Below are 21,509 nucleotides of genomic sequence, written 5' to 3'. Positions count from 1 at the left end.
TCTCACTATTAAAAAGGTGCAACTAAAATACATTCACAATAGTGACGCACCTAATTCTGTTGTTAAATTTACATTTAAGAAAACCAAAGTGGTGTATACTACTTGGCCTGTGGCCACAAACCATGCTACCGTATTTTCTGGTATATAACCTGCATGTTATATTGGTTGATTTTTACAACTTCCACTGGTAATGCGTGTTATAATATGGTGCGGGTTATATGATAAATTTTATTTTTTCTGTCATTTATTGTGAAATTTAAAGTTCATACATTTACTGGTGTTCACTGGTGTAAGCAAGTCAAGGTTACTTTTTACAGAATCCTTTGTGCGATGTTTTTCATTTATTTGTAGTACCAACAACCTTATAAAATTGCGCAGAATGAAACAAAGCAGAAATTGTGCAACTCAGACAGTATATGTGGTGGTCCAGGAAGAAAGTAGGATACACAATAATCCTATACGTAGTAACCTTCATCTACTTGATTTTCTTTTTTTTATACAGTGAAGTGCTCTGGAGATATTGACATGTGTTATTGACATGTATTTTACAGCCTAGTGCCAAGGACTTTATTATTAATTCCTGTTAAAACTATTGGAAAATGTTAAAATGTATAGATGATATTTTTCTTTTTTTATCTTCGCTACCATTGAAAATATAAAAAAAAATTAAAAATACAATTACTAAGACACATGCAACTATCTCCACCCAATTCTGAAATTTATTTTATCATGTAGGCTGAGATGTAAACGGATAACAAGATTATAAAAACATTAGAAAATAATGTTTGGTACATTGCTGTTATAGAGAATCTGTGATAATTATTATGCTTTTTTTTATTTTTTCGGCAATCAGGGACAAGGAACTTAAGACTGGGTGAGTCGCTTGTTAAGACACTTGTTTCTCTTATTTGAGGTTAACAAAACAAAATGACCAAGAACTAAAAAAACAAACAATAAAGGAACAACACGCACATGTTTATAAAATGATTTGGAGTAAAACTATGCTGAATTTTTTTTAACACGATGCAGATTATACAAAGGCGCAGGTAAGTAAAACTCACTGATTAAACTTTTATGTGGGTTATACGAAGGTGCCGGCTATCTGATAACATCTGGTTTGTAACTTCCTAAAAAAGCAGGCCTATTTTTTAACCTGAAATACCAGCAAACAAACCAGATTCTTAAGCGTGATACAATATAACTAAAATAAGCAAAGGGGTTATCCAGGCGAGTGTTAAAGGAAAACGGTTGGTAGAAAAACTTGAAATAAAGTGAGAATAGTGTACAACTACATGCTTTTTCTTTTATAAGAACAGGCTGCAATTTTCGGTTAAATACAATTATTCTATTGTTTAAACAACAGAGAAATCAGAATAATTGACCAGCTTGGTTAGAATTTTGCTATTCTTATACATAGATATTTAAGACGTTAATGCACCCAGTCAATGACCTAGACGTTGTGTTTAGTATTTTGAAGAAAAGATTTACACTTTCCTCTCACAAGTGTTAATCCAAATGCGAAAGAGTTGTCTGTTGTCAGACACCGCATCATGAATCAAAGTGAACATAAATCCATGCTTTTAAGGTATATTTTTTTGCAATTAGGTAAAATTCCTTTTGCAGAACCGAAGTAATACTAAGGTATACTTTCTGAAGCTTGTAATCCATTCACAGAAACTTTTGCACCACAAGCAATAATTTTAAAAAAAAAGTTCTGCACGTAAATTAATTGTCCTTGCGCTAATCTTCCCAAATTGTTGTTTCTGTTGTGTGCTCAACAGAAGTGTCACTCTTTTTTATTTTGCACACAGCAATTTTATCGCATTTTAAAAATGCTGAGATGTGGAAATATGCAACCAGACAGTACTTAGAATGCTTTCTAATCGCCTATTTTCGTATGAAAAAAATTGCATGGGTTTTGCTTCACTCATAAACAAAAGGAAATACCCAAACCTCCACCTTTATTAAAAAGCGTATTTTTTATTCTTTTTTTATCATACAACTTTTCCCTTTGAAGTTTGCTGTGTTGTGATAAAAAATGTCATACTATGAAGATCAAACTTATTTTGCTCAAATAAATGCAACAGTGGTAAAAAAATAGTGTTTTGTATTGATTAACACACCAGCCCAAAAGAGAAAAGACCGAAAAAGATAAAGGTTTGCAACTTCAATTAAATATTAAATATTCACAAATTAGTTCTGTCACGATAGCCCAGTTAGTTAGCGCGTAGCACTAAGATGCAATGTTCTGGTGTGGTGCTGGTTCGAATCTCCCTAGTAGAAAATTTTCTAAAGTAAAACCTTGCGCACGAAAGCTTGTTGATGACGATGCAATCGAACATAGGACACCGTTAGTTAGTTCGGGTTTATTACTATCTTGCAGGCAAGATAGTAATAATAAACACAAACCTGGCACATAAGACACTACTAGCACCAAATGAAGCAGGAGTCAGGTAACTGCTTAAAAATTATAATTTCTGTGATTATTATAATTTCTGTTCTAAGCATGAAACATTCTTTAAATACCAAAAATATATTTTAGCTGTCCTTAAATTTTCTTCTTTCTACTTCAGGGGTTATGGTTTTAACTTCAACTTTGGATCATGTTGCTTAATCATTAATCGAGTGGTGTGTGGTGAAACATTTCTTATAATAATATATCTAAAGTCTGTTTTCTCTACACCCTATTAGTCTGTTTGTTTCTTTGGTAAAATCAGGTAAGAAAGACAAAATCTTCCAGCTATAAAGAACAAATGCGATATATATGTTTTCCAACTTTGTTACTATTGCTTGTGTGTCCCTAGCTAATCAAAAAGCCTGAATTTTATAACTAACCAATCACAAGTTTTCCAATGCCAAACATGCCACTAAAGGGACATTCAAACATCAAGCTATGATGAGCAATTCCAAAGGGAAGTTGTGTTTTAGCCGTGCAAAATCTTTAACAAAGCAATTATAAGATTTGGGTTGGAAATATACATTGTGAGAGCATCCTAGCCACCTAGCCAGCAATGTTAATGCTGTTCTGTTAGGATTTTTTTTAGTTTAATTTACTTGCACTTAAGTGATCCAACTGGCTTTAATGGCCAGTCAAACAGGGACCCAGCTAGTTAGTAGATAGCACAAATCAAACAATTTTTCCCAACTGCATCGTAGTTCTACAGCCATTACAACATTGGTTAAATCTCTGTTCTTTGTACAAAAGGAAAGATAGAAATGCAGATCTAAAACTATGGTCTACAAAGAAAGTTTTTTCACACAGGACATAAATTAGAGTTTTGGTATATTTCATAAGAAACAAAATAAATACCTTTCAATATCATGTCGTAACACTTTTTCATCATTTCCTAAACAGTAAAGTAACATAATGTAATAGTAACTTTTGTAAAGAAAATGAATCAAGCAGGAATTGACATTGTCTTGCTCATCAGGGGATTGCTAAACCAATGGGGTTATAAATCCGATGCTATCTTCCTAGCACATTTAGTAAATAAGACAAGAATACTACCTCCTTGCAACATACCACAAAGGTGAGGTGCATGTCCTTCCTGTGCCATACTTTGTTTGTTAGTGTCATTCAAGCCAATATTACAATTTTTTCAGAGTTTATGTATAGGGTGCTTTGCGTGCATTCACATGTGCCTTACACGCAAATATTGTACACGTAAAATTTAGTAAACTAAAATATAACTGTTTACAAAAAGAGAACAACTTCGTTGTTGTTTAATACTGAGGTTATATAGTTCCCTATATAGTTCATTTAGATCTAAGCTAGTACATAGTTTAACAAGATTTAACATAGTTAACAAGATTTGTAGATGATAGAAGAAGTTTCACTCACATCTTTGTCTTCTCAGATTGATTTAAATTAATGTTCCCAATAAAGTCGCATTAGTGCAAATTTCTACCGACCTTTCAGAAGTGCAAATTTAAAGCAAAAAAGAGGTTTTGTCAAAAATTATATAATCTGGTTCCAAAACAAAACAATTATTAAAAAAAAAAAAAGTTAAAAGAGTAAGATGATAGGTCTGTGGTTTATTGAGTTTTACAAGAAATGCAGAAAAAAGGGGTTTTGAATCCAAACAATTTCCTCTTGCAGAGCACGTAAAAATTTAATCCAGCAAATTTTAACCAGCAAACACAGGGCTACATATAATAACTTAAAAACTGTCAAACACAGAAATAAAAATAAATATTTTATTATCTGTTATATAAATGTATGTTTTAAGTTATGTTTGTATGTTTTAACATGCTAATTCGCATCAAACGTAAAATGTGTATCTAAATTGTCTTTTTTTTTAAGTATACCTACAATCCCCTAACAAGTTGTTCTAAATTAACTTACAATATCTTAGGCTAAGCTTGTCTGTGACTGAAAATACTGAGTAAAGCCAAAATTAACCTTTCCATAAATGTATTTTTCCTCCTAAAGAATGCGGCAATTTGAAAAATTTTTGTTCATCAGCTATTTAAATAGTACTACCAAAGTTAGTGAAGCCATTGAAGTGCACATACAAGTTTGAGGATAAATAAATTAGAAACGGATGGAAATAATTGCTGTTATCTCCCCCCGTGGGTAACTAGGGGCTTGCTGGGACCAAAATGTATAAATATCTGTCAATAAATGGGACTAAAATGATTGAAGACCTCCTGAAAGTTGAAAACGTCATCAAAATACACCTCAATAATCTTTTGGACTGTTTGTTAAAGTCACATCCTATCTGCTTCCTTGATCAATGTTTTAATCTCTACACAATGGAGGTAAATGGTAAATAAATTTCTAAAAACCAGTTTTTGTCTATTGGCAGGTAATTGCTGACATCATTGCCGGCATTAAAATTTGAATTAGGGAACATTGTTCTTCTGCCTAAATGGACTTTTCCACAGGTTTATTTATTGACAAGTAGCAACTAATTAACATTAATCTGCAGTTTTGACAAATAAGTCCCCTGAAGTTGTGAAAATGGACTGTCCACAATTTTGGCTTCCAGGATAAAAGTTTTGTGATCAGTAACTTAGTGGGTTGTTTCATAAAGTTTAAACCAGAGCTGATCGGCTGACCACAGCGATTATTAGAGTCTGTCAATTAAACAGAGCTAATAGTGTTGCTTAAGAAGCCATGATTTTACAATTCTTCTCCATAAAAGATTACTTACTAAGACATTAAAGAGTATGTTATCATAACTAAGGAAAAAACAATCTTATGATTTCCCTACGAGTGAATCAGACAATTTTGGGACAGCACAAACAGTTGGGTAAGGTAGAAAAAAACACTAGAACTGAATTTCTATTCGGAAAAAATATACAGTTGTAGCTGCAATTTTTTTTAGTGGATTTTATTTTTAGAATGTCACAAGGTAGATAACACTAGATTGAGGATAGCTAGTATAAATGTTGGTACTCTGAGAGGTAGAGCAGGTGAAGTAGTTGAAATGTTAGAACGTAGATTTGTTGATTTGTGTTGTGTTCAGGAAGTAAGGTGGAGAGGAGCTTCAGTGAGATTTTCGGAAGGTAGGAGGGCAAGGTATAAGCTTATTTGGATTGATAATAGTGATGGATATGGAGGAGTTGGCATATTCGTTGCAGAGAAGTGGGTAGAAAAAGTAATAGATGTTATGCGTGTTAATAGTCCTATTATAGTGATAAAGATTTTGATAGGTAATAGGATTGTCACTTTTTTGTCAGTTTATGCTCCACAGTGTGGACTCAGTGAGAAAGATAAAGATAAGTTTTATGAGTTAATACTAGTCACATCAAAGTTTGGAGACATTGAACTTGTCATGCTGGGCGGCGACTTTAATGCTCATGTTGGGAAGTCATCTAAAGATTATAGAGGTGTGCATGGAGGCTATGGATTTGGGAGCAGAAATAAGGAAGGGTAAAGATTGCTTGAGTTTGGAATGGCAACGGACATGGTGGTTTGCAACACATCATTCAGTAAGAAACAGAGTAGGCTGATAACATGAGTCAGGTGGCTGAAAGACACAGATAGATTACTTCCTGGTTAGAAAGTCAGACAAGAAAGTAGTGAAGGACGTGAAAGTTATATCGGGGGAAGAGTGTGTTTCCCAGCTTAGGTTGCTGGTTTGTGATATTATCTTGAAGAGTGTTAAAGAAGCCAAGGGAAAGTACAGGCCCCGTTGTAAAGTCTGGAAGTTGAAGGAAGAGACTGTAGCAAGACAATTTAGTGCAAAAGTTCAGCAGTTAGCCCACAATGGTCTTTGAAGAATTGTCTTCTGGAAGCTTCTGATGATACCTGTGGGTGGACGAAAGGACCAGCTAGACATAGACAGACCTGGTGGTGGACTAATGAGGTTGATCAGTGCATAAGGGAAAAGAAGAAACTTTGGAAAGAGTGGAAGTTAGGTGGTAGTAAAAATATTTACTTAGAAGCTAAGCGTCGTGCTCGTACAGCAGTGTATAAGGCAAAATCAGAAGCAGAGAGAAACAGATTTGCAGATGTGTTAAGAAGGGAAGACCAGCGCAATGAGGTATTCAAGATAGCAAAGCAAATGAAGAAGACTAATCAAGATGTTGTAGGTGAGAAGTGTATACGTAATGATGAAGGTGTTTTGGCTAGCACAGAGGAGGAGAAAAAGGTAGCTTGGAAGAATTATTATCAGAGGTTGCTTAACACTGAGTTTGATTGGGATGAGTATAATTTGTCTGATGATGATGATGTTGTAGAAGGGCCAGCTATGCAGATCAAGACAGAATGGGTAGTGGAGGCTATTAGGAAATTGAAGATTGGTAAGTCTGCAGGAGTATCAGGTATTGTTGCAGAGATGGTAAAAGCATCTGGATATATTGGAATTGAGCTTATTACAAGTCTTGCTAATCAGATTACAAAGGATGGTGCTATTCCGAGTAAGTTGCAGTCGAGTGTAGAAGGGAATTGTTTCAAGGGCAAGGGTGATGCATTAGAAGGAGGTAACTATAGAGGTTTGAAGTTGGTTGATCAAGTAATGAAAGTTATTGAAAGAGTGATTGAAAGTTACTTAGGAAAAAAATTGATGTAGATAAGATGCAATTTGGTTTTGTTCCAGGGCGTGGCACTGCAGATGCAATATTTTTACTCAGACAGCTTCAGGAAAAGTATTTAGGAAAGAGAAAGAATCTCTATTTTGCCTTTGTAGATTTAGAGAAAGACTTGGCAGGAGGTTATAAGGACAAATTTGATACACAGGAAGTTGAGTTTAGATCTAACACAGTCTAGATCAGATTGGAAGAGGGTCATTAATATACCCCGTCCAACCCATGCTAGCATGGAAAACGGATGTTAAGCCGAGAATAATGATGATGATGATCACATTCTGAAAGTTTCTTTTAAAAAAAATCCCAAGTATTTATTCAGCAGTTAGAGTAACTGAGACTTAAATTTAGAAGATCAACTCACCAGCAGATAAAATATTAAGCTTATTGCAATCAAACGCTGTGCAATATATGTTTGACATATGCCTTTCCTTCATTATGATAGGTTTAGGTTCCCCCATATATGTTATTTCATTACAATTCCATAAAAGCACTCTCTGGTCATCACCACCTAAGAAAAAAAAAAAGAATTATTAATCTGAATAAATTTTGTATTTGTCCAGTAAGAAAATGTGTTAAAAACATAGCATAGTGAAAGAAGTTTAGCTTAAATTAAAACCGGCTATTAAAAATGTTGTCTTTCTGCTATACTTAAATTATAGCAAAACATAAAACAGCTTTAACAAGGCAAGGTTTGTAAAAAATTGAAAAACTAAGATAGAGATAGACAATTCATTAAGTTAGTTACGGTTGTTAAAATTTAGGTTAGTCTAACCAACCTCTATGGACATCAATGTGCATAAACACTGTGCTTATTAATAAATATTTTCCCTAGCAGGCAGTGACCACTGGAAACCAAAAACAGCTAGTGAAGTTAAATTTTTTTCGCAGTCCACAAAACCTGTACTTTTTTACACAAAATGTGTATATTGTTAACAACGTAGTTGCTGGAAAATATATTATATTAACCAATGAACTTCGTTAATGATGCTGTAAGCAATTGGAGTGTTTTTCGACCAATGGTACACGAAAGGTTGCAGTTGACAGATCCTTTATAACATCAGTCATGTTGCCGACAACTTTTACTTGTTGAGATTGTAAAATTCTACCAGTGTAGAACCACCAAAGATACCATCTTTTTCCGAAGATAACGTCATAAATTGTTTTTCCTTCATAAAAAACTTGATTTCTCTTGACGCAATTTAAAGAAATATGTTTCAGCTGATTTAATTTCATAATCATTCAAGATCTTGATATTTAAACTCGCTTTCGTCGGGTTTGTGGCAGATTTCCTTGCATCCTTTAACCTGTTGATAAATCTGATCACATATGCTATAATACTAACTGTACTTTTGAATCCATATTTGTTAGGGTCAATTAGGTAGTTAGAAAATTGGTACCTTTCTAAAACGTCTTCAGGAACATTTCTCTTTACAGCAAAAGTTTGATAACTTTTGACAGAATTTTTATCAAACCATTGAAACTCCAACGGATTATTATCATAAATTGAAAACGCATCTTCTTTCTTAACTGCGCTGATCTCTGATGCATTAATCTGAAGTTCTTCTACAGTTTTACATGGAAATTGATCAAGCGCATTTTTCATACATTCAAACCCGTTTATCCAGGTTGAATTCTGGTTGATTTCTGTCAATTTTGCTCATTTTCTAGTACTAATGTCAGCAATCATATCATTTCCTTGAATATATCTCCATTTTTCAGGCTTTGTGAACATTCTGACTTCTACAACACGGTTTCGAACCCATTGTTTTAAAGGACGGTTGTTGTTATTTATCCAATGAGGCACAATCTGACTGTCTGTAAGCTTTACTCCATTTTTCCGGTGGGTCTTGAAGGAACATCGAACTACTTCACCAGTGTGCGCATTTATTGTAGCGGCAAATAATTCCGCTCTTGGCGGAGTCATACCTTCAGTAATTAATTTTGGTCGTGCAAAGACAAGTTGGCATGAATACGATCCATTTTTTCTAAAAAATTGGGCATAAATCGCCGCACAAGCTAACGATTTGCTGGCATCCCCAGTCATATCAAGGTTGATTGCATCATCAGGAAAGACAGCCCGCTTAAATCTTATGTTGTTGATTTCTTGAATCATTTGAAAGTTGGTTTCCCAAATAGGGCGGAGTCTGTCGGGTATTGTGTCATTCCAGTCCAGGTCATGGATGACGAGTTGGTGTAAATCAAGCTTTAGAGATGCAGTGATAGGTGTTGTTTTTCCTGTTAAATCAAAAATCTCGGAGACTTTAGAAACAGTGGCGTCTAGTAAGATTTAAGGGAACAGCGTTATGAGTTACTGGTTTTCTGCCACGACACTTTTTCGCAAAATTTAATTCACTTACATCCAGTGGTCAGAATTGAAATCACCTGAAACTTTACGGTGGAAACGGTGGAAGATTAGATCGCTTAAGTATACATCTGGTCTTGTACTGCTCCAAAAGTTGCTTGTTGGCATCAGTATCTTTATGATCTTCACAAACTAGGACATGCTTTTTCGTAGAATATCGATTAGGGCTTGAATGTCTGCAGCAGAAATCTCTTTGGCAGTTACCTTCCTTGTGTTTGCTTCTATTGATATCTACGCCAGGAAATAAACACTGGAAGCACAGCTTTTTCTTGATCAACTCTAAAAATCTTTGAGATGGTGTCATATTTACAAATTTAAGACATAAAAAATACTGCTAACTTTGCAACCATCTGGGCCAATTGTTGTAACATGGTCGCTCTCCTCACATATAAAACACTTGTTAAAATTAAGATTTTTATATTCAGTGTTATGAGATTTGAATTTGTACCTTTTGTCCTGGGTTCTTGGCTTTTGTTCTTCAAATATCAACACTCTTTGCTGCTGAATTTTTAGATCTTTTTCCAGAATCTATCATTTTGAGCCATTGTGCTTCACCTTCGAGATCGTCTTCACTGCAACCATCTGGTTACTCTACTGTCTCCAATAAGTTTATACATCATTTGCATACCATCTCCATGAAACAGCTTTTCCTCTATATGAAGTTTCTTTGATAAGGCAAGTAAATCTTTTACCACATTGATAATTTTGCTCAGTCTTTCAGCTACTTGTGATGGTTCCCTCACTTTCCAGATAGGTTCCATGTTATTGACCTCAACAAATTTACTGGTCATTCTTGGGTCACCGAAGTCTACCTTTAGACGTTTCCATATCTCATTGATGTCTTCTTCCTTTCTCACAAGAGATAACGCAGGGTCATCTAAGAAGTTTTTCTTAGATATAACTTCTCAAAATGACTTTAAAATGTATACACATCAGTTTTAGAAGCATATCCTATGAATTTCTTTTGTAGTCGATTTTCGACTTCTTAATTAGCCTTGTCACTTGATGAAATTCAAACTTGTGAATGTTGTCGCATAAATCGGTCTGTTTGAATGTTTCAGCAACATAGCTGGCTTGATAAGACAAATCAAAAGGCTTGTTTGTAATGCAGTATTTGTGAATGTAAATAATATTTAAACTAAATGATATTGATACAAGTTTTAATATACATGATTCTGAAATATTACTGAAAGGTAACAGAAAAAAAACTCACCAGTTGCCTCAGTTTACATAACAAATATAAGTATAAACTTGAATGAATAAATGAATCGCCTAGCATTTGAATATGTTAACCTTTTTTCAAACTTTTCTACGGACGCATTCGTGTTACACAGTGATTAGAAACTTGAAAATCTAACTATTTCGAACATAAAACAGATACATATAGAAACATTAAATCCCTAATGACAAAAATATATATAACGAGCATTTGATAATAATAAATGAACCATACGATAACCATGACAACACAAGACATTACGCAACAGGTCAATACATAAAATTAACAACTTCGATTTCAGGCGATCAAATTTTGATAACGGGCGGTGAACTTAACAAACCGTATGGTCATATTGTCATGATTGAACTCTGCCATTTTCGTGAATATCAAAATGCAATAACTTGATTATAAAGAAGATTAATAGCTTGAAAGTTGTTATAGGGTGCTCTTAGACAAATATAAATGAATTAGCATAAAAAATAGTTTTGTAGCAGCTATACTTTCCTAAGATAGGGTTGAGAGTTTTTAAAGAAAACAATAAATTTGACCGAATACAAAGAAGAAATTTTTCTCAGCAAAATGATTTCTTCAAGGCATATGCTAAAAAAATTTTAAACTACACAAGCTTGTCGTTATCATTTTAGGTCAAAATATTTTTATTTTATTATTTTTTCAGGCCAAAATATTTATTAGGCTTGTCTGGCAAACTTTCACATCCCACAGCAAGATATAAGTAGGGTTCTGGACCACCACTCAATTCACTTTGACTTCTTAAATACTTAAACACAAAGCCAATAAAACATGTGACGCATGCAATAATCCATTATAAAGCTTTAGTAATATAGATTTCAATAGGTACTCAAAAGTTGTCATTGGATGAAAAGACCGCAGGCCTTTGTCTTTGATTGGAAGAAAAACAATATTTGGTACGATCTACTGCTTTTTTAAAACTATTTAGTCATGTTGCCTATAAACTGCTAGTTTCACCAATACACTTGAAAGTCAACCTAGTCACATTTAGGATATTAAGCATTACAAGCACACATCTCTGGCCTGTTGCTAAATTACTATTAACCATAATTTACAGTTATAGGAGGTAAACATAAAAAAGTAATAGAATGTTATCTAGCTGCATATGCAATTTTCTTGTTATGTTAAAAATGAGCTTGGTGAAAATAACACGAAAAAAAAAAAAAAAAAAAAAAAAAGTTGGATGAAACAAAATTTTTTAGCTAGCTACTGATGTACGTTACAGCCAATATGTTAAAATTGGTTTATTTAAAATTTATAACTGAAAAATTCTTTGAAATATCCCGTATAGAAAACAAATATTTTTTTAAATATACAGCATTTAGAAGATATAAAGGTTAAAAAAGGACCATCAAAATAGCTTTCAAAATGCAATTCCATCCTTTTAATTTTCTGAAGAAACTTGGTATACTTTGGCTCACACAACCATGACCCTAGGGAATTCCAAAAGCTGAACTGGAGTGATTACTGTGACTAAAGCTGTAAAAGAAAGAAACTGGTTATTTAAAAAAGAAAATTGGTATACTTTGCCTTACAGTCAGACAGACAGATGTATATGGGTATTATAATATAGACGAACTGCACTTTTATCACAAAATTTTTAATGAGCAAACATACTTTCAGATAAATTTTAGAATAAAAATTTGACCATAAAAGAAATATATTTTCCTTGCGGTATCATTAATTAATTACAATTTAGAATGTTTACAATTATTTCCTACCTACAAGTGATATGAAGCTATTTTTAAGAATCCAGCTGAAGCTCAATGTAAATTTTGTAGTTTGACGTACAAAGCAACAAACCTCTTGAAAAATCTCTTGCTTTTTTATTGCTTTAATTTTGCTTGATCAGTTTGGAAATGAGTAATCATTTACTGGCTTTTTTAAGCCATGGTATATCAACAATGGCATGTGTTTTAGCACACTTGGATGTTATAAGCATGTGTGGAAGTGTTTACATGTGATTACTAGCACTGTAAATAAAAAGGCTGGGTAAAAAACTTGAAATTGTATTGCTCAGCTATACAACAGAGGAATTAAAAGCAAAATGTGGGTATTACTAGTATATTGATTTTACAGGTAATACCATTGCACCAAAAAAAACTAGTAAAATTGATACATTTTCTAGAATTAACACCTTATCTGGAAGTCTTTTGAACAACTTCTTTACAGATAATTCACAAATGCATGTACCACTCTATGAAATATTACGAAAATTCAAAGCACTAGCCTGTGAAAAAACCCATGAGAATTTGCATGTCACTACTCACCTGTCACTGCCATTTTGGCTTAGGAACCATCGGACAGAGACATAGGATGAGCATTATAATACAAATGTGTCAAACCAAAATATTCAGCAAATTATTAAAAATTGCAAACTGAAGTAGATACAAACCCGAAACTAGTAAATCTCCATCGTTAGAAAAGTTTACAGCATTGACACATCCATAATGACCAACTAAGTCTCTTTTGTAAAGATTTTTACATACATCCAGTCGATTACTGAAACATTTTGTATTCAACTGTTTTGGAAGAAAGAACATATTCATATCATGCTTTTTCATTATTAGTTTTTCTGAAAAAAAAAATATTACATATATCCTGACAAGTTTAAAACAGGAAAACATCTAAAACTTGAACAAATACAAAATATGACACAGAAACTAACTTTACAGTATTGCTTATAAATGTCTGGACCCAGATGCAGTGGTATGAGTGTTAATTATAGCCATGGAATCAGTTTGTGCCCATGTAAATGGCATGTGATGATTATTTAGGGAAACACAGTTTAATCCTTTTACTTACCCGGATCATTTTATAAATATGTCCGTGTGGCTGCTTTTTTGTTTGTTTTTCTGTGTCATAATTTTCTTTTCTTGCTGGAGACAAGTGGGGGACATTTAAACTCGTGAAACCCAACAAAAGTACCAAGTCTCTGAACAGCGACTCTCTCAGTCATAACTTCCTTGTCTCTGATTGCCGAAATAATAATAAACAGTATAATAATTATCACGGATTGTCTGTAACAGTGATGTACCAAACATTCTTTTCTAATGTTTATATAATTTTGTTATCCATTTCAATCTCAGCAATCACAGTGTGCATGATAAATAAATTGCTACAATGGGGAGGAGATAGTTACATGTGTCTTATTAATTGTATTTTTAATTTATTTTTCATATCTCCAATGATCACCTGTTGCTTGCAGGTAGTGAAGATAAAAAAAGAAAATTATCATTTATACATTTAATATTAACATTTTTCAATATATTTGACAGAAATTAATAATAAAGTCCTTGGTACCAGGTTGTGAAATATACGTCAATAACACCTAAAAATGATACCTCCTATAATGCCCTATTACCAGAAACAAATCATTTCAATGTGCTCAATAGGAGCACTGGGTAGCAATAGCAATATGAAGCAATTTCACTGCGTAAAAAAAAATTAAATCACATAGGCTAAGTAAGGTTACTACATATATGATCGCTCATGCAGTTATATTAATTCCTTTGTATACCCTAATTTCTTTCCAGCCTACACATATACTGTTAAAGTTGTGCAATGTCTGCTTTGTTTCATGCTGCGCAATTTTGTAAGGTTGTTAGAGCTACAAATAAATGAAAAACAATGCACAAAAGATTCTGTTAATATAAAGGAAACCTTGGCTTGTTTGCACTAGTAAATGTATAAACTTTTAAATGTCACAATACATGACAGAAATAATAAAACTAATCATGTAGCCCTCACCACATTATAACTTGCATCAACAGTGGAAGTCGTAAGAATCAACATATAACCAGCGGGTTATATACCAGAAAATACGATAAACAAAAGAGGGCAGCAATGAATTTTATTCACAAAACTTTAGCTAGGTAGGTAGCACTAGCTATAGATTCTCAAAGATTTTCGTATCTTATTTATTCACAGGGGAATATGTCAAGTTTAAATTTGATAGACCTTCAGTTACGGATTTTTTAAAGAGAAAACATGAAAATACTGTGAAAAATACTTTCCTTTAGATTTTTTCATGCTGGATTTACATTTTCTTGCTTCTTTTAAAGAGAATTATGGTGAAATGATAGGTTGTTTCAGCGATAAAAATTAAATGGTTTTATCAATGATGCAAAAATTTGCATTGTTTGTCAAATGGTGATTAGTACTGTGATGACCATTTGAAATGGCAATTTCAAAGAAAATAAAGAGCCACAATATTCTCTGTGTTATCGATCTGGGAATTTCCATGAACTTGTTATGTGTTCAGACAGACAAGCTGTGTTCACAAATGCTGTGTGGATAATGGACATGATGACAAACCTAGTTAAAGAATACAGATTAGAATAGAATTAGAATAGAATTATTTATTCAACAGTATAGCTTTACATTGTTGTTTAAGATTAGGTTAAATAGCAAATATTTGAAATAGGGCCAACACTGTCAAGGAGACCAATATTATTAGCCACTAGCTATAACAAGATGTTGGTCACCTTGAATAAATAAAACAAACCAAACAAAAATACAAATTTTATACATTCTATAAATGTGTGCAAAACAATATTACTTGAACTGATTACACTAATACTTAGCTATACAATGAGAAGAATAACTGGGTCAACATGGATTTTAGCTTGGGTGGGGTGAGAGAGACTGAGTAAAAGGGAGAGCGTTTTGAACAAAATTCCATGAATGAATGGACTGTGTTCGAATAGAATTTGAGACAAAAGATTTGGTAAACACAGTGGGGAGATTTATCAGACCAAGGGTAGATCCACGAGTCTGATGAGAATGGGAAAAATCAACATTGAAAGCATAGAGAAAGCATAAAGAAAAGTTACATTTTTCATATGAACCAAACCAGGAAAAGGGGGTGGAATGGGATTGTTGCTGTTTCTCTCACTGCGCAATGTTGAAGATAGTAAATATGGTCAATGAAGTGATGACCTGGTTGGCCCCAAATTTCATTGCAGCAACATATGTGACTACCAAAAATAGAATGGCAGACAGAATTAGTGACATATTGTGGAACAGTCTTGAAGTTGTGCTATAGCTCTATCTGAGATTTCCAACTAAGGTCAAAATCTAGTAAAATGCAAAGATACTTAATGCATATTTTTTGCCGTTGATGAAGATTTTGAAGTCAAAGTTTATAGGTTTAAGCTTGTGCTTAAACAGGATATATTCAGTTTTACTTGCATTCAAAGAGATTTTGTTGTCTTTGAGACATTGAGAAAGTTTAGATCCATGTTGATTCTTTTGAAAGGGAGTTTAACGACTCGTTAAAACATATTGAGTTGATATCATCAGCAAAATGATGAACCAGTGAATATTTGATAGCACAATGAAGGTCATTTATATAAATGAGAAACAGAAGGGGGCCTAGTATGGATCCTTGCGGTGCACCATGTCTAATAAATCTGTAACTGGATTTAGATCCAATAATTGTTGCCTACCAGACAGATTGGAGCGAAATAGATCAAGAGGAATGCCACGAATACCATACTGGAACAGTTTTTTAAAGAGGATTTTGTGGTCAACAGTGTCAAGAGGTCAATAAAAACACCACAGACATACGAACCATTATCAAGTGCGTCCACAATATTTTGGCATATGTTTTTGAGAGCGTTTGCTGTGGAGTGTTTTTGCCTGAATCCAAACTGTTGACAGTACAAATTATATGTTGTGACAAAAACTGCTCTACACGTAGATCAGTTTTTCAAAAACTTTATCAATATAAGATAGCAAAGAGATTGGTCTGTAATTTGTACAGTCAAGTTTTGATCCTTTTTTAAATACAGGAATAACTTGGCAATTTTTAATTGGGATGGAAATACCATAACAAGGAATCGCTTTAAAATTCGCGACAACATCAGAGGACTAGGTCCGAGTCTGTTTTTCTTTTATAAAGCAGGACAACCCAGACATGTTTTGAATTTGTAGAAACGTAAATGGTCGGAAAAAAACACAGCGCAACGTGATTGGTCAGTTAATTTTATTATTTTGCACAGGTTTTGAAACTCAACGAGAGCTTTCCAGAGGCAGGGCACACGTGAATTATAAAGCCATGAATGAAAAGACAACTGCTAGTGAGTGGGAAGTCGTTGCTTTACAACTGCAAAAGAAGAGGAAGGGGAAAGATATTATGCAGCTTAGAAAATTTTAGGGGAGAAGAAGGTTCGTAACTGTCGTTTAGCTAGCTACTTCTCCCTTCCACTTTTAATATTTTAACGTAAACTGCAAATAACTGTTTTAGAACGGCTGCAAAACATTGTATTTAGTGAAATGGGAAGGATTGGGGACAGAAGATTGTAGCTGGGAGCCGAAAGAAAACCTTCTTGACGAAAGACTAATCTAGTAAGTTTTTGTTTGTTTTGTTTTGCTGTTCTTTCTTTTTTGTGTACAATTATGTTGAAGATATTATGTTTAAGATACGATGAAAGAAAGTAAAAATAAAATTTAATTCCTTTTTACGGTGAAGTTTTAGCAAAAAAGAGGCGCCTTATACCTAGGGTTGTGATATCCTTGTTAAAAATTCCTTAACTCATAGTGTTGTGTCCATATGTATAAACAATGTATATAATTTTTTAGAGTTGATTTTTACAAAATATATGGAACAAAATATAAGTCTACATATATCATAACTTTGCAGAATTTCTTCAATTAGTAAAAACTTTTGAATGCGTGATGCTGGTGCTCTTCTAAAAATATCTTTGTAAATTGATCTAACTTCAGCCAGTTTTTTTGATGTGAGATCTTCTTTGGTATTTGCATGTTGACTGTCGCTGACTATTGTGGGCATTGAGACAATGCTGCTGTTTTGTACTGAAGCCTTTGCAGACCAAAACACGGTATGTTTCTTCTCATATTTTCTTCTCGTTCTCCCTACACCTTCTTCTTGTAAACTTCTAAATCGTTTTTCAACTTTTAACATAGCTATATGTTAAAAGTTGAAAAACAAGCAGCTCCTAATCAAATGCTGCATTTGTCTCCATTGTGGCTGAAGACAAGATTAAACAAACTGAAAAATACACCAGGAAGAAGTCTAAAAATTCCAACCACTCTCTCCAATTTCAATTCCAGTGAGTTATGGCCTGTTCATTTGTTCATATAGTTGATAATTTCTAAATAGAACCAGTTTTCATAAAGGTCTTGATTATAAATTACCAAAATATTACTGAAACTTGTCCAAACAGAAATTTTACTACCTTCCATAAAAGTGTTGTTCTAGAAACTTGTTCCAATGGAAGAAAACTTTGAAAATTTTTTTCACTAATGCTTTTTTTAAGGGTCTCATTAAGGATGTCCACTCCACCTTGTTGTTATTTCACCAAATTTTCATTTATACACTAATACTGTGTATTTTCTCCAGCATAATATCCACATATTTTCTTTGTGGTTTTTCTTTCTAAAAGTGCAAGGTGCATGTATGGTTATTTAGCACGAAAACTATACCTTTACCTTTGAAGATTATCTTAGTTTTGTTTGATTAAAACTGTTTTTGTTTTAGATAAAAAGATATGTTCTTTCTTGACCAAGGTAAAGCCAAAGCTGGCATTGTAATCTATATAATAATACGCTTGTGTGAGTAACCATGTGAGTCCACGACACGCAAAGTACAGGTCACTTTCTTACAATATGGCGTTACGCTAAAATTTACCAAGTTAAAAAAACGCAAATGAGGGGGTTACTATTTAAACATTTAAATCTCTTTTCTTATTACTTTAAAAAATAAAACTCTTTTTCTTTATTTTATTAAAGCTAATTTTAATTTTATTTTTAAATGTTTTTTTTTTTGTTTTAAAAGTCCTGTTGGTCGTTATAGATAGAATAATTCAATTTTAACCCCGGTTTACCATGTGCGCACCGTATCTCACGGAAACAAAGTTTATCAACTGAAAAAAGAAAACCAAAGCAAAGAATGTTGTCTCTTTTTCAAAGTAATCTTGAAAAAAGTTATTTCAAACAATGTTTACTCATCATGATGTTAGGTTAAAGGTTATTTGTTTCTTCTATATTTTCAATTTTTGTGTTCTGGGACCGAGGTTGTATCGCATTCGAATATGAGTGTAATTCGAATCTCGAACGTAAAAAACACAACCGTTGTTGTAGAGTGACTGTTGTTGTTGTCGAGCGAGAATAAAAAAAGTTTATGTTGTGGTCAGAAATATTTGTTATAAAGAAGAAAAACGTACGATGATATAACGTCAAAAAAAGAACTGATTGGAAATGTATCAGACAATTGTAGGTGGCTATACATACCGCTAGGGCCTACTGAGAAAGAAAAGCAGGTGTGTTGTTTAGATTATCTGGTAAAGGAATGAATTTAGGTGAATAACATTTTTAAGCCATTTATACGCTTCCAGCTAAACTTTCCCTTAAATATGAAGTTAAATATGTTTTTTTTGTAAGAATATACTCAGGGTCAGTTAAGGATACCTTAAGAATATGTCCAACCTCCATTGTTTGTTCTAAATAAATATAAAAAGAATTTGCCTATAGCTATAGCAAGCTTTATTTTAAGGCATTTCATATATATATTTTGAGGCCATAGCCCTTCTAAAAATATATTAGGAACAATAAGAATAGTATTTGTCAAGAAAGTTAAGAACATTTAGGCTGAAACGTATAAAAACGTATAAAATAAACGCTGTATATCCTAGATATATATCCTGGAATTTTATAAACTATAAAAAGTAATTTTTCCGCTGTTACTGGTTTTTAAATAAACGTTTACATCTGTTACGATGTTACGATCGTTTCAAATATATTCGATTCTTAAATTCGAAAACACTGCTTTGTTATCTTCTTTGATTTTATGCGTGATTTTCTTGATTATAAGTTTGGGTCTGTTCTGTTAATATTTTGGATTGAAATATTTCGGTAGATATACTGTTTGCAATAGACTAAACAGCTGATTTATATGACTTTGAAAAATGTTGGATTTTTTTTAATGTTTGGTATCCTTTTTTCCCCTGGTGTACTTCTGGAATGGCAAAGCAAGTATATAGTTTTAACTTATTTCGCTTTTTACGTAACGGTTGCTAGACGCCTTTGATTTTTTTGGACATTTTCCATTTTTATTTCATAATTTTTTTAATTTTTTTTTGTTGCACATGCTTATATTTTTAGACGTTTTGTTCCAGCGGTTATAAACATAGAATAATGGAGATTGTGAGCAACCTCGATCTTTTTGGCATCTCGTTATAAAAGAGACAAAGAGCCCGGGGTCGAGGTTGAAATGTGAGTTCTGAAAATTCAAATTACTGAGTTCTACGTTTTTATTTGGCACCCCCCCCCCCCCCCCAAAAGGACTCAATAAGAGATTCAGTGGATTCTTCCACTGGCATTCGGCCCATTAACCTCATCTCTGTCAATAACTAAATGGATTAAATCATCTTCCAGTCTGTCATTTATTCTTAAAAATAAATGTAGCTCATCAATGTTGTATAATGGGTTTGCCTATCCATTGTCATTTTTCCAATTTCCATGTATAACTCATTTTAGAACATTATTTCTAAGATCTTGTCTAGGAATCAAAAAGTAAGTGTGAAAACCTGTTAATGATTATCAAAGACCAGTTTAAAAGCTTTAAATTCAACTATATACCTTTCAAATTTGCTGATGTGGCAATAAATACAAGAGTGATTGCTGTTAGCACTCTTCATCCCCAGGCTCATCAGAAGAAACTAAAATATGTTAATAATATATATTTAACTTAAAGGTTGAAATTATGTTTGTGCTTTTTTAGTATTATATATTATGTCCAGCAGTGAATATGTCTGGATAATTTTGTGCCATCAACACTTATTTTTAACTAAAATAAATTAAATTTTTTCACTCTTCGACTCCATAAATTTCAAAGTTATTTAACTTCGTTTTATACTTACATTTAGTTTTTGCATTCCTGAAGATACTAGGTGTTCCACTTTCAACATTTCAACTTCTGGTGCATCTCCCGGTGTAAAAGAAATTGGAAACTTGGTACCCAAAACTTGCTGGCAACCTTCAACGTAGTGCGTACGTAGAAGAGAGTTATTGAGTTGTGATAGCCCATGGTAACCTTCGCGTGAATATTATATTTGTCCAACGCGTACATCACTTTCTTCACCTCCTGCTGTTCTTCGCCTGGCAACTCTACAAACATCTTTTGTTTTTTTCAGGGTGACCACTATTAAAATAAGAACAAAAGTAAGGATATTAAGGAGAATTAAGGAGACAAATTGACATATTTTAAGAATATTTTGCTGCGAACCAGAATAAAAAAATAAAAAAATAAGGATAATTAAGGAGAAAACCAATTTTAGTTCTCTATCTTTAATGTTACATACAATGTTTAATGATAAGAAAATTATACATATTATACAAATATACATTATTACAAATTATGGCCGGAAAGATAGAAAATATAGGATTTCAAGTAACAGAGAAATATGTCTTATTTCACTGGTGATGAACAATCCATAAACACATTTTTCAAAAAGTTACGATCAGAAAAATTAAGAAATAAGGAGGAATTAAGGAGAATAGCTAAAAATTCAAACTTTTTAAGTATATTTAAGTACTTTTAAGGAGGTTTTCTTATTCTAAGGTTATTTAAGGAATTTAAGGAGGAGTGTTCACCCTGTTTATTTGGCCACAGACGTCAATTTTAGAAGAGTTCGAGGATTCACAGTTGTTTGATGATACTGTAATCTCTATGGATAGACAAAATTTAGATTTAATTTTTTTAATTTATATTATAAATTTATATTTTTTAATTTATATTATAAATTTTATATAGGAGCATCTCCCAATTGCAAATTTTAGGAGGGTTCTTTTTACCAAATACATAAGACTTCATTTTGTACTTCCAGGCTGCTTAATGGA

At 33.0% G+C, this 21,509-nt stretch overlaps 1 protein-coding gene across 2 annotated transcripts in view; it reads right to left on the bottom strand.

Annotated features, from left to right (window-relative positions):
* The window catches only part of LOC130657094 (DDB1- and CUL4-associated factor 5-like), a 55,753-nt gene extending 42,499 nt beyond the window's left edge, over window positions 1-13,254 (bottom strand). The window contains exons 1-3 of one of the 2 annotated variants that reach the window (XM_057460065.1): window positions 13,042-13,254; window positions 7,397-7,543; window positions 3,311-3,347 (exon numbers count right to left, since the gene is read on the bottom strand). In XM_057460065.1, coding sequence (XP_057316048.1) covers window positions 3,311-3,347; window positions 7,397-7,543; window positions 13,042-13,210 — 353 coding nt within the window. In that variant the 5' untranslated portion in view covers window positions 13,211-13,254. The remainder of the gene's footprint in view (window positions 1-3,310; window positions 3,348-7,396; window positions 7,544-13,041) is intronic. The other variant, XM_057460064.1, reaches the window with a different exon arrangement.
* Between the last annotated feature and the right edge of the window lie 8,255 nt (window positions 13,255-21,509).

The sequence above is a fragment of the Hydractinia symbiolongicarpus genome, chromosome 9, assembly GCF_029227915.1.
Source record: "Hydractinia symbiolongicarpus strain clone_291-10 chromosome 9, HSymV2.1, whole genome shotgun sequence".
Lineage (NCBI taxonomy): Eukaryota > Metazoa > Cnidaria > Hydrozoa > Anthoathecata > Hydractiniidae > Hydractinia > Hydractinia symbiolongicarpus.
This window is presented reverse-complemented; position numbering and strand designations above follow the sequence as displayed.